Source organism: Pantherophis guttatus, chromosome 2 (assembly GCF_059756535.1).
Source record: "Pantherophis guttatus breed Tessera chromosome 2, ASM5975653v1, whole genome shotgun sequence".
In the NCBI taxonomy this organism is placed as follows: Eukaryota; Metazoa; Chordata; class Lepidosauria; order Squamata; family Colubridae; genus Pantherophis; species Pantherophis guttatus.
This window is the reverse complement of record NC_142064.1, coordinates 186,304,843-186,330,252: the sequence shown is the minus strand read 5'-3', so window position 1 is coordinate 186,330,252 and position 25,410 is coordinate 186,304,843. Positions and strand designations below refer to the sequence as shown.

The 25,410-nt window shown below is 36.5% G+C and overlaps 1 protein-coding gene across 1 annotated transcript in view; it reads right to left on the bottom strand.

The window, feature by feature from the left end:
* Positions 1-25,410, bottom strand: part of JAKMIP2 (janus kinase and microtubule interacting protein 2) — a 79,769-nt gene that overhangs the window by 11,708 nt on the left and 42,651 nt on the right. The window contains exons 3-13 of the mRNA XM_087887414.1: positions 23,735-24,232; positions 16,999-17,208; positions 15,964-16,062; positions 14,485-14,631; positions 13,245-13,385; positions 11,131-11,187; positions 6,676-6,795; positions 4,342-4,470; positions 3,821-3,904; positions 3,293-3,355; positions 1,979-2,077 (exon numbers count right to left, since the gene is read on the bottom strand). Of these exons, the coding sequence (XP_087743540.1) occupies positions 1,979-2,077; positions 3,293-3,355; positions 3,821-3,904; positions 4,342-4,470; positions 6,676-6,795; positions 11,131-11,187; positions 13,245-13,385; positions 14,485-14,631; positions 15,964-16,062; positions 16,999-17,208; positions 23,735-24,232 (1,647 nt within the window). The remainder of the gene's footprint in view (positions 1-1,978; positions 2,078-3,292; positions 3,356-3,820; positions 3,905-4,341; positions 4,471-6,675; positions 6,796-11,130; positions 11,188-13,244; positions 13,386-14,484; positions 14,632-15,963; positions 16,063-16,998; positions 17,209-23,734; positions 24,233-25,410) is intronic.

Sequence of the window (25,410 nt, the reverse complement as noted above, 5' to 3'; positions counted from 1 at the left end):
TGAAAAGTATTTTGCTTTTGGAGCAAAACCTAGTTGATTCAGAAAGAATATTCTTTTGGTTAAAATTTCTGCCATACTTAGGGTTTAGGACAAGTTGCACTTTATAGTTACACTTACTTCTAAAAAGAATGTTGTTTTGAGATTGGCTATCCCTATTCTCATTGTTGCAGTTTTCAGAACCTTTCCAGGTTCTGAGCTTGACCTGGTTGCTTTAGATGTTTTTTTCTCAGAACAAAACATCCTGTATCTTTATTTTTCTGAGGTTTTACTCTGAGCTCAGGATAAACTAGGGGACTTTATTCCATGTTCCTTTAAGCATTGGCAAGCCCCTGGTTGGGTTGTCTTTCTTTCATTTCATTTTCATTTTATTAGATTTATATAATCTATTTTATTAGATTTAAATTCAGAATGGGAGATGAGTGATCTATCTTTTTCAATTCCCTTTGTCCCATGGCAGAACATTTGAAATATTTTTGGTTCCAAGGTAGAGCTATTTATTTCTCACCCATGGAAATTTTTTCCCATGTTCTGCACTTTACTATATATAACTGTTTTATGAATAGACTTGCATAATTTATTCAATTTGTATGTATCTCATCCCCATTCCTTGACTTCAAAAACCTAAAATAGCCTAATATCACTCCTTTTATCTCTAAATAATCATCCAAATTATTTTGGATTAAAAAACTGTGACTATCTCAAAATCACCCAGGGGCCAGGGGTAAATTGAACTTGAATGTTCCTAGTCTAATCTAATATCTTAAGCACTGTACAACATGGTTGAAATGTGTTTGAATATTAGTAGCTCGGGTTGGTAGTTAGGCTGTTGGTTTGAACTCCGAGTATATATTATACTTAACTATAGCCCAGTAACAACAGCCAGCCAATAAAACAGTTCGAAATCAAAGCATGACTCAGAAATATCTGAACAAACAATATTCAGAGTGCTTTGCATCACACAAAAAGGTATTTAAAGACCTGTGTTCTGACAGACGAGCACAATTCAAAACATACTGACGATGTCTCCTTGAATGGTGACAAAATGTTTGCAATCAAATTGGCAAGCTCGGGGCTCAACAGCTTAACTATACAACATGGCTTACCACATTAGGTTTCATTGCAGCGGTTTTGAGACTCAAGTGCCTATGACCCATTCTAAATTCCTCCAGCCAAAAAGATAAAGATTATGCAAGCTAGTTTCAGTTTTCTTATCCTTTAGTATAACTGAATTTGTTTTTGTTTTTGTAAAATAAGAAATTAACTTAATTGATAAATACAAAATGCAGTCAAACATGGAGGGCAGGTTATTTTATATGAAAGAAAATATTTGGAACAACATATGACTGCAAGAATATTTTCTCCTTTAAAATGCTCCTTAGTCCCAGGGGTGAAATGTTCCCGGTTTGGACCGGATCACCCGATCCAGTAGAGATGGAAGCGGGTGGTTCGGAGAACCGGTAGCAGTCGCACAATCATCAGAGAGTTTTTTTTACTTTTAAAAGCATTTTTTCTACAACTTCGGCCGAAAAAATGCTTTTAAAAGTAAAAAAAAAAAGCCTCTGATAATCGCGCGGCTCGTCAAAGGCATTTAAAAGAAAAAAAGGGTTTTTTCTTTTAAATGCTTTGATGATCCCAGCCTTGTTCCCTGATTGGCAGAGGCTTTCAGGGAACTCAGCTTGGATCGTCAGAGCATTTAAAAGAAAAAAACCCTTTTTTTCTTTTAAATGCTCTGACGATCCAAGGTGAATTCCCTGATCAGGGAACTCAGCTTGGATCATCAGAGCCTTTTGAAAGCATTTTTTAATAACCTCTTAGCTAAAGAGGTTATAGAAAAAATGGTTTTAAAAGTTAAAAAAAAAAAAGGCCACGCCCACATTACCCCACCACCACCACCAAGCCACACCCACAGAACTGGTAGTAACAAATTTTAGATTTCACCCTTGCTTAGTCCCCCAGAGTAAAATTAGCAAATTCTTACTTCAAGTTCTAGATTTCGAAATTCCAAGAGTTCATTCTGATCTCTGGCATCCTGCAGCTCCTGTTGCAGTCGATTGTTCTCTACTTCCAATTTTTCTATCTAGAAAAAGATCTAAATATATAATTTGTGGAAATGATTCCAAGACATACTTGTTTAGACATTTATGACCACTGCTGTTTTTGCTCCCTCCTACAAGTCTCAATCACCGAGGAAGCAAGCTATTCAGTTATTTTAATGTTATTATCAGCTTTTTTGTGGGAAGCATAACATCTACAAAAGTCATAATTCATATACTAATTAATTATCTTATTATGGAAAGAATACATCAAAAGCAACTTGGCAAATAACAAAAGGATTCATATTTGCTGATTCAGAACTTTGGGAATTCATTGTTTACTTGTGGTTAAGACAGTAAACTTTCAAAGGATAATTTTGCATATTATTTTTGATGATTCTGCACCTTCATTTTTAAATTTTACATTATTATATTTATATTTATATTATAAAGATTAGCAATTGAGAAAAGTGAGCAGTCTGAAGGACCCTTGTGCAAAAATACAAAGGATACTTTCAATCATATGGTCTGATGGTGCAATAAAAATCTGAATTATTATTTAGAACTTATTATTTCTTCAACTATTGCTGAGCACATTGTAAGCCGCCCTGAGTCTTTGGAGAAGGGCGGCATATAAATCAAATTAAAAAAAAAAAAAAACTCTTGAATTTTGTAATTAATGGACTGTTGCCTAGAACAGATCTTATAAAATAAATGGGAGAAGTTAGCCATGACTAACAGGCCCAGTTCATGTAACCATTCTTCATATGTTTTAGTCTCCAGTCCCCTAATCATCCTGATTGCTCTCTTCTGCACTTTTTCTAGAGTCGCAACATTTTTTTATAGTGTGGTGACCAAAATTGGATGCAGTACTCTAAATGTGGTCTTCTAAGTCTAAGTGCTATTCATAAGTGCTAAGAGCTGTGGTGGCACAGTGGTTAGAGTACAGTACTACAGGCTACTTCTGCTGCCTGCTGGCTGCCTGCAAATTGGCAGTTCAAATCTCGCCAGGCTCAAGGTTGACTCAGCCTTCCATCCTTCCAGGGTCAGTAAAATGAGGATCCAGATTGTTGGGGGTAAAATGCTGACTCTGTAAACTGCTTAGAGAGGGCTGTAAAGCACTGTGAAAGCGGTATATAAATCTAAGTGCTATTGCTATTTTGTGAGGATACCCACAAGGTTTTCTGAGAATTCCAAATGTGCCCCCCCAACACAAAAAGACTAGCAACCCCTTTCTAATCATTGAAGCATGAACATACCTTATCCAAAAGCTCTTGATTCCTCTTAATAAAAAGTTGTTTATCTTCTACCCAGTGTGAGTCCTATTTATTTTTTTAAAAAAGAATAAAATATAAAGATATATTTATATATGGCTTTGTTAACCGGTTTTATTAAATTAAATGAATTTAAATTACCATGAATAAAATTAAATCCACTAAATGACTGAACTATGGCTCAATCGATTGACAACTATGATTAAAACATCTGTCACAATGAAAAAAAGTGTTAAAACAATTCAATAATTCTGATAAATTAATGGAAACAATTGTTATTGGGTATTATTGGAAGCATCAAAGTAGTTGCAATCCCCACAAGGACATCTACAGTATACAGTTATCTCTCTCTCACACACAGCAAGATACTTTTATATATTTATTTCTAATTGTTTACAGGCATCCTTTCAGATGCTTGATTCATATGTGCAAAATGTATCTTTCCTAGATAACAAACTAATTCTAATGACTTTAAAAGTAATTGAGACAAACCATATTTTGTAAAGTATCTACCTGTCCTTTCTGGGCCAATGTTTTTTCAAGATCTTCTATTTTTGCTCTATATCTCTGGACTTCGGCTTGGAGTTGCTCCTGTGCCTGTTAAAAAGGGGGAAAAAAGTAGTTTCATTAATCATGTTTTTAGATCTCATCAAACTTTCTGAGTTTTAAATTATCTTTAATTCATTTGCAGCTCCTTCTTTTCCTCTGGCAAGCAGCCACATTGCTACTTTGGGCTAATGAAAAGGTCCTTTTGTAACTCTCGCAATACTTTGAGTTTTGAGACCCTGTTCCATTCTACTCTGTGTTTTTCAAGTAGCATCTTTTTCTATGACAGAGCTCTTAGCATGTCTTACTCTCTATTACTTTAAAATGATTTGTCTGTGTTACTGTTATCCGATTGCATGGAAATTTTTGTAGCTTTGCTATAGGTTGTTTGAATGAATTAGAAATAAGATAGAGAGGCGGATAGATACACATACATGTTTATGGAATGCATTTGGGTGACAGCTATGTTGACCTTGGCGGATACCAACCTTGGCTTCTCTTTCTGCATCTATTATACCCCCAGTTTGCTCTTGCAGTAACGCATAGGCTCTCTGTAGGGCCTGATATTCTTTTGTTAATTGTCTAAATCGCAACTCTGATTCTTCAGCTGCTAAACTCTGAAAAAGATAAAGTTTCAGATAAACATTATGTGTAGCATTGTAAAAATATGGAATGTGTAAGACAATTCAGTTCAAACCTTTATTGTCAGAGTACAACATGTGTACAATGGGATTGGCTGAGACTCCCTTCATGCACCCCGCCCCCCAATACAATACAACTCACAGTGAAAAACAAAAACAAAAAAAATAAATAAATCCCTAGCCCAGTGAATCTTACTAACAACCAGTCAGTCCTATTGCACCATGTGAACTTATTGCACTCCGCACCGGCCCCGCAAGTCAATCATACTAAGTTGTTGTAGAGTTATTTTTCATTCAGGAGTCTGACAGCCCATGGATAAAAACTGTTCTTCAGCCTGTCTGTGTGGCTGCCTATGCTTCTATATCTCCTTCCCAATGGTAGGAGAATAAAGAAGGGCTCACCAGGGTGTGATTGATTAGAATAGATTGTATCACAATAAGATTGGAATTTATTATGTTAGAAAAACAAAATATTGTATTCTGGAATACACAGGTTAAGAAATCATTTGCAGAGAGCTTCCAGTGAGGAGCCATGGTGAACTAGATGTCTCTGAAGGAGCAGGGAAGACACTGAAGAAGAGATCAGCAGCCAGACATGAATTCTGGCTGACGCATAAAGGAGAGGTCATGAGTTCTCCCACTTGCACACAGAATATCTACTCCTTTTAAGTAGACTGCAAGGACTAAGGTTTTTGTGATTAGCTTATGAATTGCGAGGCTGGGAGTTGTGGAATTTTAATTAAGCTCACAGCCATAATGCAGCCTATATGAACGTAAGGTTTGCACTAGCCTAATTTCTTAAACACTTTCAGATGTAACTAATTTACATCTAAAGAGAGATTTTCTGAGTGGCAGGATAAAAAATAATCCTGGCTGAGTCATTTCTTCTGGAATGGTTTTTAAAAAGGTTTTAAAGACTAGTTGCAAAAAGCTTAAGATGGAGTGACTATAAATTTATACATAAAGGATAATTATTTTGAAAAATTGTTTTTGGTAAAGTGCTTTTGAATTAATTGGAATTAAATTGACAAACGAATTAGATCCTTTGTGGAATGTTTTTTGCGTACTATTAAATAGTGCTGACACTTGGTGGATTTTATAAAACAAAGGAAAAGTAATTTGAGCCAGAATAGGATGCTTACTGTAATTATGGAGTTCCATTTGAGCTGAAAGTAATAAAGGCACAGAAACACAAAACAGAAAAAAACAAAGAGGGGGCTTGCCTTTTCTCTTTGATTATAATTCATAATGGTAACCACCAGAAAAGTGGCAAAAATAGAGAGGAGACTTGTTAGAGCAACCTGCAGAGAGAGGGATTACACCAGGTTTGCTTCAGAAAATATTTGAGCAACTGGCCAGTAAGTTAGCTGAATTACCTGATGCTAAACTGATGGCTTTTGAAAAAAGAATGGATGAAAGATTTGTAAAGATGGAAGAGGAGATGAAAGAAGAAGTTGAGAAGATGGAAAACTCCATAAAACAAATGCCTGGAGTTGTAAAATAAATCAATGCAAAGTGGACATTTTGAAGAATAAGACACTATTATAAAAAGAGTGTTGGAAAGTGAAACAGGAAAGATAACTTGTTTCTATTGGAATTTAGAGAGTGAAGAAATTTTGTTTGAGATTTGGAGTAACCCAGAATGATTCTGGTGAAGATATTTGAGAAAAGGTTATTAAAACTTTGCCAATATTTTTGGCTGGGTTTGAGGAGGATACAGAGGTTAGACATTGATAAAGTATATAGAATAAACACAAAATTTGAAAGAATAAGAAATCTTCCGAGGTATGTTTTGATGCACTTTGTTAGGAAAAAGACCAAGTTTTACAGCATATTCAGCTGTTTTTAAAGAAATTCCTATTAGAATTTTGCTTAAGAGAAAAAGTATTTTTGACTGAGAAATTAAAGCAAAATAAGGTTCCACTTTGTCCATTTGTCCATTTTGATGGGACAAATTGGAAGATGTGATTTTTTTTAAAGAGCATAGTTTCTTGACTGAATTCTGTCCAGAAATTGAGGGAATTTCTAGAAAAAAAGTAAAGAGGAATTGGAGGAGGTTCAGATGGAGGTTTTGAAGGACATTATGTAAAACGACAACAACAGGTGCGACAAGAAATTGAAAGGGATAATACACATTTGCTAATTATTCAAACTTCATAAAAATAGGGAAGAAAATCTTACTTCATCTAGATCTTCATCTGGTGTTGCTGGTGTTCTGTCTGTCCTGAATGAAGCCATGGATGATGTCTCAGAGTCCATAGAGTCATCATCACCCCCATAAACTGTGTCCAGAACATGCCTCTGTAAAAAAAGCCAAACATTCTAACTCTGCCACCAGCCTAGTTTTCTAGCACAGATAATACTCCATCATATGTCCTCAGTCAGGTATTTGTTGGAGATGCTTCATCTGGATGACAACAAAATGGCAGCAAAGAAATACAGGAACCCATCATTCTTTTCTTCCATGTAGTATTATCTGGATTTTTGAAACCCTATTTTGTTATGAAAACCTAGAATTTGAAGGCAGCAAACTAGCCAAATGGCTCTGCTGATGACTGCAGAAAAGAAACAGATATATTACCCTTGGACAATTTGTCCTTCTACTCCTCATTTCCAATTCTGGCATTCACTTTTTTTTTTTAAGTTTTATTAACATAAACAAACATAAAACACAAATACATGTAAACACTTATACATTAACAAAGAGTCAATCGACTAACTTCTAGAAAACCTTCGCATCGGTGATTAATGTCCATTTAACCAATTTTTCTTAATCATACTATTTACAAATTCACTTGCTTATACCTTGATATATTCATTGAAGTTCAGCAGTATCTTTCTACAAACATATTAACCATTTATTTATACAATCCTACGGCTCATCTCATGTATCTATTTCTACAATTCTTGAGTTATGTTCTCCTAATGTCCTATGTTGTTGGCCCTATCCTTCTTTCTAACCATGTGTACCATTTTTGCCAAACTAAATAAAAGTCAGTGTTCTCTTTATCTTGGAGCTCTTTTGTGAGCCTATCCATCTCTGCGCATTCATTTATTTTTGTTATTATTTTTTCTTCTGTTGGTATTATCTCGGATTTCCAATTCTGAGCATACACTATACGTGCCGCTGTCAATATGTGGATGGTAAGATATTTTATTTCCTTGGTACACTGTGGTGTAGTCATTCCAAATAGAAAGAGTTCTGGTTTCATTTCTACACTTTGCCTCGTAGTTTCTTCGATTATTCTCTTAATCTCTTGCCAGTAGCGTTGTGCCTTCCTGCAAGACCACCAGAGATGGTAATATGTCCCCATTTGTGTCTTGCACTTCCAACACATTGGTGATGTGTTTGGAAACATTTTAGCCAAACGTGCCGGAGGAAGGTGCCATCTATAAAATATCTTGTATAAATTTTCTTTGTATGGAATCGACAGTGTCATCTTATAATTTTCTGCCCATAGCTTGTCCCATCTATCCAACTCTATATTGTGACCTATATTTCTTGCCCAGCTTACCATGTTTTCTTTCACTGTTTCCTCCTCTAATTTATACCTTATTAAATATCCATAAATTTTAGATATTATTTTCTCATCTGTGCCTTTTAAAATTTTATCTAGTTCACTTGGTTGGCTTTGAAAATCATAATGTCTCTGGTCTGCTGTATATTTTGACTCAATTTGAAGATATGGCCACCAATCAATCATAATGCCTTGTCTTTCCAGTTCTTGTCTCGTAAGTAGGTCTCCCTCACTACTCAACAATTCTTGATATTTCCGCATCTTTCCTATTTCTATAGTGTTTGGATAAATTAGCGCCTCCATAGGCGACAACCATCATGGGATTTTACTATAGTGTTGCCTTCTGATATCTTGCCATGTTTTATATAGTGCACCTCTTATTACATGTCTCTGGAAGTACGGATGTTGCTTGTCTGTGCCTTCCCACAGAAAGGCATGCCAACCTCGACTCAGATCAAATCCCTCCAAGTATAGCGTTCTCCTATTTGATAGATCTATCCATTCTCTGATCCAATTCAACGCCGCCGCCTTGTAATATAGCTCCCAGTCTGGTAGACCTAGGCCTCCCTTCTCCTTTGTGTCCTGTAAGCATCTTATTTTAATTCTAGCTTTCTTTCCTTGCCAGATGTATTTCATTATTGTCTTATTGAGATCCTTAAAGAAATCTTTTCCCGGACCAATTGGTATCACTTGGAAGAGATATAGGAGTCTTGGTAATATGTTCATCTTTACAGACGCTATTCTGCCAAGAAATGATAGTTGTACCTTATTCCATCTTTCCAAGTCTTTTCTAATTTGCTTCATCAATTTAATGTAATTGTCCTCTCTAATAGTTGTTGCTTTTGTAGTAAGCCAAATTCCCAAATATTTTACTTTCTTCGCAATTTGCATTCCTAATTCTTCTTCTAATTTTTCCTCTTGTGTCATTGTCATATTTTTGGTCAAGACTTTGGTTTTTTGTTTATTGATCTTAAGCCCCGCCACTTTGCCATACTCCTCTATCTTCTCTAATAATTTGACTCCCGCTACTTCCGGTTGTTCCACTATGAAGACCACATCATCCGCGAAAGCCTGTAGTTTATACTCCTCATTCCTTATCTTCAGTCCTTTTATTTCTTCTTCCTTTCTTACTTCCTTTAGAAGGACTTCCAGTGAGATTATAAACAGTAGAGGCGATATCGGGCATCCTTGTCTTACCCCCTTTTGGATGCTTATTTTTTCGGTCATATCTCCATTAATTATAATTCTCGCTGTCTGGGAAGAATATATTTTCTTAATCATTTTCAGGAATTTGTCGCCGAAATTCATAATCTGCCAATTCTGGCATTCACAATGTAGACACAACTCCAAAGGTTCTGAATAAAAGACCTTTACAGAGTACAACAGGATAGACTTTGCTCTTTGGGCAGGTTGAAGTCTAACAACTTCACTCACTGTAACAGCATTGCCAAAAAGGCATTAAGAATTATTAACCTAATTTTGTGAAACTTCTTCTCTGGTAACATTGTATTGTAAACTAGGGCATACAAAACCTTTGCCAGACCAATTCTCTAATACAGCTTGTCTGCCAGGAATCCATACAGTTTATCAGACATTAATACAATTGAGCAGGTCCAGAGGTATTTTATGAGAAGAGTACTCCACTACTCTACTCACAATAGAATCCCTTATGCCACCAGGCTTGATATTTTGGGTTTGGACAATCTGGAACTGCACCACCTACGGTCTGATCTAAGCATAGTACACAAAATTGTCTGCTACAACATCTTACCTGTCAATGACTTCTTCAGCTTCAACCTCAATAATACACGGGGAAACAATCTTTTTTTTTTTTGCTTTAATTTATATGCCGCCCTTCTCCGGAGACTCAGGGCGGCTTACAATGCGTTAAGCAATAGCCTTCATACTTTTGTATATTTATACAAAGTCAGTTTATTGCCCCCACAATCTGGGTCCTCATTTCACCTACCTTTGAAAGGATGGAAGGCTGAGTCAACCTTGAGCCTGGTGAGATTTGAACTTGCAGTAATTGCAAGCAGCAGTTGTTAATAACAGTGCTTTAGTCCACTGTACTACAGGCTCGATACAAATTCAAGGTAAACTCGATTGCAGAAAATACGACTTCAACAACAGAGTGGTCAACACCTGGAATGCTCTACCCAACTCTGTTGTTACATCCTCAAACCCCCAAAGCTTCAACCTTAAACTGTCTACCTTGGACCTCACCCCATTCCTAAGAGGTCCGTAAAGGGGGTGTGCATAAGCACACCAGCTTGCCTACCATCCCTGTCCTACTGTCCCCATTTATTTGTATTCATTTCCTTCATTCATGTCCATGTTCATATTCATACCTGCTATCATGTACACATTTGACAAACTAATAAATAAATAAATTGACTTAGGAAACCAAAGGAAACTGAGATGCAAATAAACAAGGAAGGATTTTTCCCCAAGACCATTTGCTTCCTCATTAAGCTTGCTTGTTTGGTTATGCAACATCATTTATAGGTCTTACAAGCAATGCTGTGAAAATAGCTGCTGTCTTTTGGATCCCCCTTTTACAATTCAATGATTTAAAAATAGCTTTAGTGTATTCAGACTGACTAAGTTAATTAGCAACATCAAACAAGAAAATGAGTCATGCACCAAGCTGACAGAATTGGTTAATCAGCAGGTTGGATAGCAAAGTACTGATGATTTCAGTACTTAAAACTTGCCAAAATGAGTCATGAAGAAGTCTGATCAATGAGAATTTAAATCACACTTATACTACTATGATTTTGTTCTCACATAAAAGATAAGCCTTACAGAGTATGGTCTACAGTCAGTTTTGCATCTTGCAGAACCACACATGTTAGCAAGAAATTGGCAATGAGTTACATATATGATAGTCTTTTGGTTTAGTTTTCCTGCCTCCATCATTTAATAAGCACAGCTGGATTTATTGTTACTTGAGCAGATACTTTCTTTCTTTCATATATGGTTTCTACGAGGCCTAATACCTTTCCTTCTGAATGTATTGAGAAATGGGCATGGAATAGAGTAATTTCATGAATTGGAAATGAAATATAATTTAATATATTAGTGCGGTTCAATATAATATGTAAACTTCATTTACCTTAATTGGCTTTGAACTTCTTTTATGCTTCCTCCGTCGAATAAGTTTCTCTCTATCCTAAATAAGAAAACCAAGAAACAGTTACCACTCAGGATACAAAGATAACAGAATAACAGAGTTGGAAGGGGCCTTGGAAGTCTTCTAATCCAATCCCCTGCTCAGGCAGGAAACCCTATACCATTTCAGACAAATCATTGTCCAATCTCTTCTTAAAAACCTCCAGTGTTGGAACATCCACAACTTCTGGAGGCAAGTTGTTCCACTGATTAATTGTTCTAACTGCCAGGAAATTTCTAGGTTGTTCTCTCCTTGATAAGTTTCCATCCATTCCTTCTTGTCCTGCCTTCAGGTGCTTTGGAGAATAGATTGAACCCCTCTTCTTTTGGCAGCCCCTTAGCTTTGGAACACTGCTATCATATCACCCCTAGTCTTTCTTTTCATTAAACAGACATATCCAGTTCCTGCAATCTTTCCTCATATGTTTTGTCCTCCAGTCCCCTCATCTTTTTTGCTCTTTTTTGCACTCTTTCTAGAGTCTCAATATCTTTTTTATATTGTGGTGACCTAAACTGGTTGCAATATTGCAAGTGTGGTTTTATCAAGGCATTATATTTGATATTGAGGTATTAACACTTCATGTGATTGTGAAGATATTAAATGGACATATGAGACTGAACCATTCACTCATCTGACTGATTGATTGAGTCATTTATTCATTCCAAGTCCCAATTCCATGGAAATTTTTTGAACTGAACAGAACACAAATAGAAGCAAATCAGAAGAGGAGGAGTTAGGATTATTCCACTAACCCATCCTTTCTATTAGCTATAATATGGCAATAAGCATCATGAAGTTATTTCCAAGGCCTCTTAAAAAAGTTTTTGAAAGGTAATCTGAAAGAAATAAAAGAGGTAGCATATAGAATTTCTTTGGAAATCTTACTTACAGAATAAGTATGGAATAATTCTAGACAAGAATGGGTCAACTTCAGGTTCCTAGGATCTATTCTGTATTTTTCCAGAGACCAAATCCATCAGACGAAAGAATAATGATTTATATAACTTCAGTTAATGATTTCTGAATATATCACAGCTCTAGTATTTGTTTTAACTGATCAAAACTCATTGTTAATTGATCAAAACTCTTTGTTGTTTCATCCACAAACACTGAGCCATTCTTCATTTCAGTTGATAAAAAGTGACTTTTTCATTGAATGCCATTATTAATGCTGGAAGGAGGAACTTTTGCCAACCTAGTGCAAATCTACTGAGAGTTTTATTTGTAAATCTTCATACTTCCAATTTCTGTTCACCCCTTTGGTTTATGAATGACATCATTAGGTGAATGGGGATCAATGAGAGGCAGACAAGACAAAGGCAATTTTAAAGGTAAGAATTACAATATTATCAATTTGAAAATGGATGAGAAGCCAGAAAAGAAATTTACAAAGAACCCTCCCTCCCTCCCTTATTTCAAGAATACAGAACATGAAATAATGGGTTTAAATTACAAAAGGATATTTTTGTTTTTAAATAATAAAAAAAGTTTTTGTTTTTAAATAATATTGCTACCAAAAGCAGTTTGATATGACACCAATTATTTAGAATGAGGGTGGGGTCCGCTTCATTCAATAAATTCATGTGGAAGCGAGATAGATATCCATAATTATGCTTTAATCTGAATTCCTGCAGTAGGCATAAAGTGGTCTATACAATTACCTTGTAACTGTAGGAAACTCTGATTGCATTTCTGAATAAAGTACTGTATTATTGCCACCTTCCATATTATTTCCTGAGAATGCCTTGAGGCATTTGTGGGGACTTCTATTTCCTCCATTCTTGTAAATGGAGGTGATGCTGACTTCTTGACTTTGCTTTGCAGTTTACCAGATATCAATTTATTTTATTCACCTAATCTCGCAAGCTCAGACAAGTCTATTCTGGACTGTATTTCACATTAGTTGGACTTTGTAGAATTCGACACATCTCTAGAGCATCTAGTTTAGAAAATGCTATATTGAAGTATATTATTCATAATGCAATTTCTTTTAAATTGTATAATCCTACAAGATCTTGGTTCTTGGTTCTTAGTTGATGAAGACTTAATAAACTTACTCTTGTCAGCTCATCAATTATGTTTTGTTGTTCTATAACTTGGAGCTTCAAAAATTCGGTTTCTTGTTCTTCATTTGCTTGATCAAGATCATTGAGCGATTTTAATTTCTTCAGAGGAGGATGTGATACCATCTTTTCTTTCTATACAACAAAAAAATAAAAATAAAACAGGAAAGCCAGCTTTCTTTTTAGATTTTTTTAATTTTTTTTACTTGATTGGATATTATACTATATTATTTCTCATATTTTATTTTCCACCCATCTTAAACATTGAATTATAGATGTTAGAGTTATCCCCCCCCCCATGGCATGGTTTTAAATTACTGATGTGTTGAGAGAAGGGAAGATACATGTCTCTTTATGGAAAAACACTCAGCAGAGCATTCAACTATGGATATTGTGTGTATTTATAAACAAATAGACAAAATGGAACTCAGTGGGACTTCTAAATACAAATGCTTAGGATATAGTGGCTTGGCTCCCTAGAAAAATCATCCAGGCCATTGTTTATTGCATCTGTTTGATTCCTATATATAAACTGTAGCAAATGGCTTTCAAAACATGAAAAAACAGGAATGGAAAAAAACAAATTGTGATCCGAGAGATAGACACTTGAATTCCTAGAAAATTCAATGGTTCCAAGAAAAATAGCTTTTGCAATGTTAACCCTGGAGAATTAAGGGAATAATGAAAACGAATCCCAGAGCAATCTTTTTTTTTTTTTTGAAATAGAAGTTCAATTTTGAATCGAGCATCACTGCAGTGCCTTCTAACTCATGTCCTTTTTGCTAAATTGAAGTGGGGCACCAACAACCCCAGGATTAAAAAAGTTCTTTTTTGGTGTCTTCTAGACCCCCCCCAATCTGAATCTCCAAATTTGATTCAAGTTGTTGCCATAATTCTATGCCATTTTGAGGAAATAGGCTGCAGTTTAAAATAAAGAAAAATATCTTTAAAAAAAACAACCCAAAAAAACCAACTACCAACCCAATGAAAAGTTATTTCACTCCATATTGGTTGGGCATGATACATTCTGCTTTTTTCTTTGTTACAATTTTTTTAAAAGTCAGGATAACATTGACTGGATGTTAGTCCTTTCAGCTCTTCATACCCTGTTATGACACCTAAAAGGCTATTATCAAAATACGATTATGGCATTTCCTTTAATAGTTATATTCCAAGAACTGAAAACAAACGAATGATTAAAAAAACAGAACAAATTTGAATTCTTGGTACAAACCATCTCTAAATTTTCCTTAGTGATTGCTTTAAGTTTCTCCTCCATGCGCTGCAACGACTGCATGAGTTCATCATTTCTTTTAGAGAGGCACTTATTTCTTTCCAGAAGAGGTTTGCATTGTTTTTCAGCTTCTCGAACACGTTTCAACTGCAAACAAAATGCTAATTAATTAACTAGATAAATAGATTACACATCTATAGTACACACATCCACTAACACGTATACAGGTAGTCCTCAACTTGCAACCACAATTGAGCCCAAAATTTAGGTTGCTAAGTGAGAAATTTGTTAAGAGCCTTGGTAGTACAGTGGTCTAAGGCACCCTGTTATTAAGCTGGTTATTAAGACCAGCTGCCTGCAATTACTGCAGGTTCGAATCTCGCCAAGGCTCAAGGTTGACTCAGCCTTCCATCCTTTCTAAGGTAGGTAAATTAAGGACCCAGTTGTGGGGGCAATAAGCTGACTTTGTATAAATATAAAAAAGGATGAAGGCTATTGCTGAGCACATTGTAAGCCACCCTGAGTCTCCGGAGAAGGGAGGCATATAAATCAAATTAAAAAAAAAAAGTGAGTTTTACCCCATTTTACAACTTTTCTTGCCACATTTGTTAAGGAAACCACTGCAGTTTTTAAATTAGTAACAGGGCTGCTAAGTGAATCTGGTTTCCCCATTGACTTTGCTTGTCAGAAGGTTGCAAAAGGTGATTACATGACCCTGGGACACTGCAATCGTCATAAATGTGAGTTACCTGTCAAGCATCCAAATGTAAATCACGTGACCATGGGAATGCTGAAACAGTCATAAATGTGAAAAATAGTCATAAGTCACTTTTTCCAGTGCTGCTATAACTTTGAATGGTCACTAAGTGGACTGTTGTAAGTCAAGGACTACCTGTATATTTTGATTGACAAATATATATATTTATATAGTTTCTGGAATGGAAATGTTTAAAACATTATTTCTTCAAGAAGTTATCCTGTTGATTCATATATCACACTAACTTCAAAACAAACTACAAACTATGGCTTAGAATATTATATGAATCAGATCAATAGAACACAGTTTGAGGGGTAGAATTTCAAGCTTTGATTTTCTTTTAAGATGCCATCTACAGATCTTAAAATAATGATAATGTCATTTGGCTCTACGAAACATGTTTGATCAGAGTTAAAAATATTGATGACTTCATTATGGCAAGAAATGCCACTTCTGACTTTCTTATACTTATTCTCCTGAAATGTTGTTTAAGTATCTATAGCCAAAAAATAAATTTAACGTAAGAATCCAACCTAACTATTGCTCATAACATTGAATGAGATGCCATGTCATGCATATGTCATATGATTGAACAGAAGAAAAACAAGTATGAATACAGCTGATGCACCTCTGCAATATTATTTATCATTTATGATTTTGACATTGCTATCCCAGATATTTTACATTAAATAAAAGATTCAGAAACTGCTAAGGGACCATACCAATTCATTACGTTCATCCACAAGCAGAGTGTTCCTATCCTCAAGCTTCCGAATAGTAGCATTGAGTTCTGCCATTCTCTTCTGATTTCTACGTAGATCCTACAAATGTTTGTCAAAGAAAAATAATTTGACACAATGTTATTTATAGGCAAGTGTTGAGATCCTTGGCAGAAATTATGAATCACAATGAAGATGAAATTGCAGGATTCAATCTGTGTCAGTCACTGGGACCAAAGGTTTAGTTTTCTGAGCTTTCAGACTCGTGGTGGAGCCCATCCTCAGGGACGTTCTCTCTCATCATAGTGATGAAAGAGAAGATCCCTGACTATGGGCTTCACACATAGTCAATAGTAACAAATATTGTGAGGTTTTTGGTGGTCCCTAAGTTTGGTTGTTTTCTTGCAGATATTTCATTACCATACTTGGTAACATCATCAGTGTACTGGTGATGTTACTAGTTTGGTAAAAAAAAAAACAACAACAACAAAGCCCAGAGAGCACCAAGGAACCCACAGGTCAACCCTGAGATACAAATATTCTCTTCTATCAGTAACCAATACTGACAAATATAAGTCATCAGTGTCTCGAGAACCACATATTGTGCATCCTTCCTAAACATATAACATTGTATTTTATGTAAACAAGAATGTGAGCATATATTTCTAAATCAGTAAGTGGCTTTAGGCAAACTTCTATGTCACACTCTTAGTGTACAATTTGATCTTCAACAAGGGAACATTAACAGCAGGCTTTTACAAGCCCTTTTATAAACTGTTGAGTTAATGAATATAGAATGTTTGAGTGTTTCAAAGGTTCTGCATAAATGCCAATCATTTTCCTCCTCCTCCTCCTCCTCCTCTCTTGTTTTGAATTAACTACACAATTGAATCAGAACTGAAATGCAGCCTACGAATTACCACAAGAGGGAGTATTGTATAATTCATGAGTAGATGCCACTCATGGAAAGCAGAGCAATGATGCAATAAGCGGACCCAATCAAAATCCCAGTGTGATGAAATAGAACATGCTTCTTACAGGACTACTGCAGTGTTCTGAGCCATCTCCTGCTCTGCCAGGGATCTCTCTTTTAGGACTGCTCATGTTGCATTCAGCCTCCTTAACCAAAAACAGTTGTTCATCCAATGCTTCTTTCTGTAGCTGAAGCTTCTGAACATATCCTGTCAGGGTCTCCAGCTCTTTCTCCAAAGAAAAGATAGTTCTGTCTTTTGCTTTGATCTCATCCATCTGAATGAAGATACATGAGAACAGTGATATGGCATAAGTTCAATCATGAATTCATTTATTTGAATACATTTTGCAAGTAATGGATCTTCAGGGTTCATACTGTATGTTACAGCATTGGTTACAGCAATTTCTTCTCTGAAACTGTAAGACCATAAAATAGTTCAGTGCATATAAGGATATACTGTACCTATTTAAAATTAAACATGATTTTTAAGTTACGTATTTTGTCTGTACCATTAACTGGTTTTAATGTAATATTCCATGGCACAAATAGTGGCACAAAAGAATACAAATAAACAAGCAAATCTGTATGTTGATATTTTAAATGTAATTTTTAATTGTCCTTACATTAGAAATCCATGGCAAGTGTAAAGCCTGCAACATCTACAGGTAGCTTGGTGCAAAAACCACCTAATTCACCAAATACATTCTATCTCAGGTTTGAGAAACAGCCTGATCAGTTAGCATCATTCTGAAAATATTCTGGTTTGAACCTGAATTTTGAGTTAAATATGAGAAGTAGAACCCTGTTCCACTATAGCAGGGGTGTCAAATTCGCGTCATCAGGTTGTCATCATGTGACAACATATCGCAACTTTCCCCCCTTTGCTAAAACAGGCTGGGCATGGTCAGTGTGTAACACATCCGGCCTGCAGGCAGTGAGTTTAACACCCCTACACTATAGATAAAACCTAGTAACATCATCAGTGCACGGATGATGTTACTAGTTTGGTAAAAAAGCAACCAAGCCCAGAGAGCACCAAGAAATCCACAGATAAACCCTGAGATACAAATATTCTCTTCTGTTTTTTTTTTCTTTTCTTATTTACCGGTTGTCATTCAGCTAACAAGAAAAATGAGGAAAGACTTTATGGCAGTTCTACATTTGATATCCTCAGCTCTACGAAACTGGTGAATCTCTCAGTAGTTTGTTTTTCATTTTTGGTAAAGCCAAAACCATTATTGACTGTATGACACAGTGTTGGCTAGCAGAAGCCAAATTCTTCTAGTTAAGAATGCAGTCACATATTATGGAAATTATGGTGATATTTATCAAGAATGGGAGCTTTGTGTTGAATTTCCCATAAATTATAACACAGAAAAATGAGTTTGGAAAATACAGAAGGAATACAACTTGAAATTGCCAGTCAGAGATTGCTCATTAAGCAAATAGACTAATCTTCCTCTGCTTCATTGAATAGAAGCTATTCTGATCAATAATCATAATCATAATACAAGTCTATAAATTTTGTTATCTGGATCTTTCAAACTTTACAAAAGAGCTAAGAATCAAAATCTTTTATCATTTTGATTAACTATGATCCATTCCTGCTAATGGTATAGGCACATTCAATTCAGACTAGCATCACCCTAGAATTAGGTATTAGATACTGTATAATTGATTACCACAAACAGCAGAAGCATCCCAAGATTACTATATCTCTGTCACTCCCACGGCAGTTTCTGCCTCAAGCTGCCATTTTCATTCCCTCCTGTATATCTACTCCAAATGGGAGCAACAAAAGGATTTATTTTTTAGAGAATACATACACCTTAGATGCTGCTATAGGAAGGTTCACAGAGTGATGCATTCTGAGTTCCTTGCATTAACCTTTGTTCTAAGCATCACCTCAGGGTGATGCCCACAGAGTGGCTGGCCAGGCTAACCATCTGCCTTGAAATCTCCTAGCCTTAAAAGTTATTTGTGGCCCAGTGCAAGATGGATTAGGGCCATCCAGGGTTACTGTTCTTTGCAGGGGCTTCATTTTGCCTAATGATAGGGCCAGCTTTGACAATCAGAGAAACTGCATGATGATTCAAAGATCTATTGATTTTGTCCCCAATTGACAGAACATTCTGGGGAAGAAAATTATTTTCATTGGATGAGAAGAAAAAACAAACACCAGATCAAATAAAAAAACCTGCAGAAGTTTCTACATAGAATTTTGCACTCGAAATCTTAACAGCTGCTTTACAAAAATGAAGCAACATATTTGAATCAAGGCCTGATTTATAATATGTTTAATTTGGTAAAATGTGTTTTGACCCAACAAGCATGAGAGACTATAAAGCTGTCAGAATGTTTCTATCCTTGGCTAGTTTTAACTCAGATGCAGTATGATGGAATCTATACCTACCCAAGATGTTACTGACATAGTGAAATATGCATTGTGATGTTATGACCAGAGATGGTATTCAGCTCGTTCGGACCAGTTCAGGCGAACCGGTAGCAGAAATTCCATCCCAGTTTTATTTTATTTTTATTTTATTTTATTTCGAATTTATATACCACACCTTCTCCCGAGGGACTCAGAGCGGTGTACAGCCAGATAAAAACATACAATACAAACATTAAAAACAAATAAAAGGATATATATTAATTTGGCCCCAATTTAAGATAACAAACCAATTAAAAATTAAAAATATGTCAAAAAATATGTTAAGCCAGCCCGACTTGCTGAAAAAAGAAAGTTTTAAGGGCGCGGTGGAAGGCACCAAGGTCTTGGATTCTCCTTATCTCTGGGGGCAGCTGATTCCAGAGGGTAGATGCCCCCACAGAGAAGACCCTCCCCCTGGGGGTCACCAGCCTTCATTGTTTGGCTGATGGCACCCCGAGGAGGCCCTCTCTGTGGGAGCACACAGGTTGGTGGGAGGTCATCGGTAGCAGCAGGCAGTCTCGAAGATAACTAGGTCCTATGCCATGGAGCGCTTTAAAGGTGGTAACCAACACCTTGAAGCGCACCCGGAAGACCACTGGGAGCCAGTGCAGCTCATGCAGGAGTGGTGTTATGTGGGAGCGCCAGGCGGCTCCTGTAATTACCCACGCAGCCGCATTCTGGACCAGTTGGAGCCTCCGGGTGCTCCTCAAGGGGAGCCCCATGTAGAAAGTGTTACAGTAGTCCAAGTGCGAGGTGACGAGGGCGTGGGTGACTGTGCACAGGGAATCCTGATCAAGAAAGGGCCACAACTGGCGAATCAGGCGAATCTGACAGAAGGTCCCCCTGGCTATAGCCGTCAGATGTTCCTCCAAGGACAGCTGCATATCCAGGAGGACTCCCAGATTGCGCGCCCTCTCCATGGGGGCCAAAGACTCGCCCCCAATAGTCAGTGATGGAGTCAACTGACTATATCGGGATGCCGGATATGCCATCCTATTTAGGCATGTTTTTGAGGCTGGGCACATGCACGGAAGGCGCACACATGAGCAAAGCGCATGCACGGAAGGCTGGGCACACACGCATTCACATTTGCAAACCGGTAGGGAAAGTAAGTGAATACCATCCCTGGTTATGACCCAAGCTCCATCCTTTTGTACTACAACATAATTTTGTTATGATGTTGCAATGCACATTTCTTCATTGCACATCTTTCTCAGTGGAAACTTATGCCTAAGTGGGCTGAATCCAGATCTTCATCCCTGCTCTCAGTCACAGAAGTTGGGGCTGATTTTGGCATTTTTTCTTCATTTTTAAATGAAGGTGTTACAGGTTGCTTTAGCATTTGAAAAGATCAGTAACGACAGTTCTATATAGATTATTCCTTCTTGTCTTGCAAGTCTAACCATGAAGTATACAAATAAAATACTAAATTAAAAAAAATCATCTTTAAACTAGCAGCAAATAACCAAGCAGATAATTTATTTAAATCTCATTTCCCATTTTCTAGTACTCCATGTTTTTTCAATACTTGTAGCCAGCAATTATTCCCACTTGGAAACAATATATTCATTGTGTGATACCAGCTAATCAGGGATCACATGGTAAACATACCATCCTACAACTACAGCAGAAACTGCAAATGATAAAAATACTGTCATTCCCTTAATAGTACAATACAGTGTTCAAATCTGAAAATGCATATCAAATTTAAATCAACTGAATTAAAATCCCTGATAAAGATACCAGTTTATATCTGGCACACAGAGTTTAAATTAACAAATTTCCAATTGTCGTCCACAATTAAATGATCACAACAGAGTTGCCACTATTTTTCCTGGTTGACATATAATATCTCAGCAGTACTTCTGGCTGATAGAGGTATTATTTTAGATGCTTCAATCCCATTTTTTTGCTTATTTATTTGGTCTTTAAAGATCACTAATTATATCATGAATAGGAGTTAAGTACTAAGTTAGCTCCTGTAGAAATGGGCTCAATATATTATCTGCTATGTTTCAGATTAAATGAAAGTTTTAATACAACTTTAAGGTTATTCTGAAGCCAAAATACCGTATGTATATAATCCAAGCAGGAGTTTAGCTGAGCTGTAAGCATTTCTGCTCTAAAGCCATTCAGCATATTTCCTGAAATTTCAATTATCCAGCTTGTTGGGCACCAGAAATACACTCCCAGTTTTAAACTTAATTGCAGTACAGTTACTGATTAGCATTGTACTTTTGCTATAGTCCAACTTAGTCCAAGCAGAATGTGGAAAGGTGACACATACAAATAGAGATCCCATTACAAGTGGTATAGCGATAATGGCATATATACTTAAAGACATATCTTGCAGAAAATATTATCTCTGTATTCTTCACTTCATTCAAAGAACTTCCTGCTTAATTGCACAGTGGCATCCCACATCCTGCCCCAATAATCAATTAAACTTGCTTGGTCAGCATAAGAGAGAGCTGGCCTATTTGTTTTAACAAATGGGGCATATTTCCTTTCTTCTACCTCAAAAGCTGTCCCCATTGCAAACCGGTAGTAAAGGTAAGTAAAATCCACCCCTGGTACTGATAGTCACTTTTAAGACCTTTCAAAGCATAGGGCTAAATTAAGGAACCATCTATACCCATACATCATATCTGGTCCAGCCGGATAGGCATTGTCTGGATCCCATCAGGTAAAAAATGTCAGTCGAATGGAGCTCAGAACATGAGCCTTTTCTGCTCTAGTGCCTGCCCTATGGAACATTTTTCCTCTGGAGATTGGGTTGTCCCTGATACTGCTGGTCTTTTGTAAGGCCGTAAAGGCCTCGTTGTGTACTCAGGCCTAGGGTCCTGAGTGAGTGAAGGGATTTGACTCCTGACCAGGGAATCAATCAATCAATCAATCAATCAATCAATCAATCAATCAATCCAAAAACAGTGACTATGCTAATGAAACATAGATCTCTCCATTTCAACTCAGCACTAGAACAGACGCAATTGAAAATATTTCACCCATCAGCTTCCTGTATTTCAGTTTATTGAATTGGAGTAGTCCAGCCTTTCTCTTTCTACCGTAGTACCTTATGACATGTCTCAAGGGTGAATAAATTAATCTGAAAATAAATTATTTAGGTCTCTAATGAGCAATTGTTCATTGCTGTACACTAGCTGATCTTTCCACATAATTAAGTGACAACAGGCAAAGATCACTATAGGAAAAATATGTCAATATTTTATGAGAGCATGAAGAAAACACAAAACAAAACAACCAAAATGGGAGTTCGGTAAAAATAAATTATTCCTGGAGGCAGAAAATCAGGCAACACTGCGTAGATCTTCAAGACATCTTTTAAATATAACTGGAAAGCCAGTTTGGTCTGTTTGGCACAGGTGTCAAACTCGTGGCGTCATGTTGCCGTTATGTGATATACCGTGACATTTTCCCCCTTCGTAGAGCTGGGGTGGGCGTGATCTGCATGTGACGCATCTGGCCCATGGGCCGCCAGTTTGACACCTCTGGTCTAGTGGTTAAGATTTGGCTTAGTGGTTAATGTCTTATAAGAAAATACAGCTTATTTAGGTTTTTTTTAATGTGGTTCTCCATCCAGTACTTTTAAATTATTAGTACACTGTTGGTTTTAACGCCAAAGATTTCCTCAACAGCAAGTCATTCAAAACTCAGGCACCAAATCTCACATACAAGTTGTGAGAGAAACAAAATTTGTTTTTTCTGAGATACAACTGTGCAGAATTCCATGGCACTTTTTCTAAAGTATGCATGGGACTAAAACTTCAATGGCATGTGGAAAAGCATTTTGAAGACAAGAAGGTACACAATTGTGGATTTTAGTTTAAATACTCATATGATTTTGAGTAATATTCATGGAGAATCTGCTATTGTCACTAAACGCGTATCGTACCAGCACAAAGCAATGACAGCATAAACTGGTTCAATAAAATGCATGAAGATAATTGTATCTTTTTTTTTTTAGTGGACACAGTATGCTTTCCCCCTCTATCTAATATGGTCACATTTCTTTATTTTAGAATCCTTATTCTTGGCTCAGCCTCTTATTTTTCAGTGCAATTTTTGTGCCTGAGTATTGACTTTTAAAGTATCCTGTGCTGGTAACAGTTGGAAAGATGAACTACTAATATGTTTTCTTCATGTTTATATTACTAATCAGGCTAATTCTGATACACACAGAAGTTTGCATTATAACATACTTATAATGCATGGTAGGTTTGGAGGGCAGATCTCTCTAAGTAGGCAATCAAAATCTTTGCATATAGTGTAATGAGAATCACAGGAAAGGTTATGCAGTATGCACATTGAGTCATAAACATGGCTGGATATTTAGATATGTTACTAACCAGTCTGCGAATGTCCCTCTCACTCTCCCACTTGATCTTAGAGATTGCCTCCTGGTGGGACTGATGCTCACTCCGGAGGTCTCCGGCTTTAATCTTATCAGCTTGGATCATATTATTTAGCGCTTCATCCACCTGCTTCTTGGCAGACTTCAGTTCAGTAATTTCTTGCAAAAGTTTAAGGCGCTCAGAGTCAAATTGTTTCCTGGCCTCTTCACGAGCCTCAATGCTCAGGGCTGTCCGTACTTTATCGCTACTCCCTTCCCGCAATGCATACAGTGCTGACTTGAGTCTCTGGATTTCACTGTCTCTGATTTTCATCGTCCGTGACATTTCTTGCTCATGCTGTTTGATAAGGTTTTCCCGGACAGCTTGTAGCTCCTTCATCTTCTCCTCATGGAGTTTAGCTTTGAGTTCAGTGATCTGCACTGTCTGTTTGCGCTGTTCTAATTCCCGGATCCGTTTTGTTTCTTGGATTTTTTCCCTTTCAAGTTTGTTCACCTACAGAGTAAGAAGAGAAAAAGAAGAGAAAATGGATACCAGCAGCATTATCACCATCATCCAAAGTCTATAATTACACAGGATCTTCAGTTTTATAAATGTTCACACAAGCTGTAATTTGTGCACAATTGCAAATAACTTTCAGTTACCAAAAAGGCTAAAAACCAGTTCAGAAGTGTAACAAAGTTCTATGCTTTCAACCAAACCTTAATTGAAGAGTGCACTATAATTAAAATCTATTAATTCATATCTTATGAAAAAGTACACATTTATCTTTTTACATATATATTTGGGAAACTCATACAGAACTATAGGCCTGATCTATAAACTTAAAATGAAATATGCTATTGCTGTTATTTTGTATTCAAATTCAGTGGATTTTAGGATGCCAGACTATATAATTCCCAGAAATAATCTTTCCCTTAGTATATGTTCGTTGAAAACACCTAAATATAAAACTTGTGTATTCAGAGCATTTAATAATATTTCTCTTTACATGACCAAAAGGAATGACTGATGTGGCAAAACTGAGAAAACAAGACATTACCAAAACAATTATTTTTTCCTCAAAGCATCATCTGAGAAACGGTTTCAAATATAGTAAATAGGAAGCTGAAAGACAATTTGGTTTAATGTTAAATATATTGGACTATAAACCAGAAGACAGCAAGTTCTGATTTTATCTAAGGTATAAAGCCTGCTGGATGACTTTGGTCCAGTGATTTTTTTCCCCAATCCTAGGAAGAAGAATGTTGTCAAGAAACCTGCAGAGATTTTAATATAGTCTCCAGGAGTCAAGACTGATTTAAAGGAACACATATACAAAAGGATGCTGCATCACTCCCCCCCCAAAAGGTGTTCTGCCCCACTCCGGATTCCCGAGGATATTGACACACACCAACGGTCCTTATCAAATTTATTAAGTAGCAAGAATAAACTTTATTCCAGTTTATAAGTATTGTCCAAAGTTGAGAATTGACTCAAGCTTGAGTCAAAAATTAAATATCTAAAAAAACCCAAATACTGAACAAAAGATTGCACCCTACTTTATATGAATTATTTTCTACTGTAGTAATACTCTGTTTTCCTGAAAATAAGACCTCCCCTGAAAATAAGCTCTTCCTGAAAATATCTAAACGCATGCGCAACCGGTCCCCGCCATTTACTCTAGTTAGGAT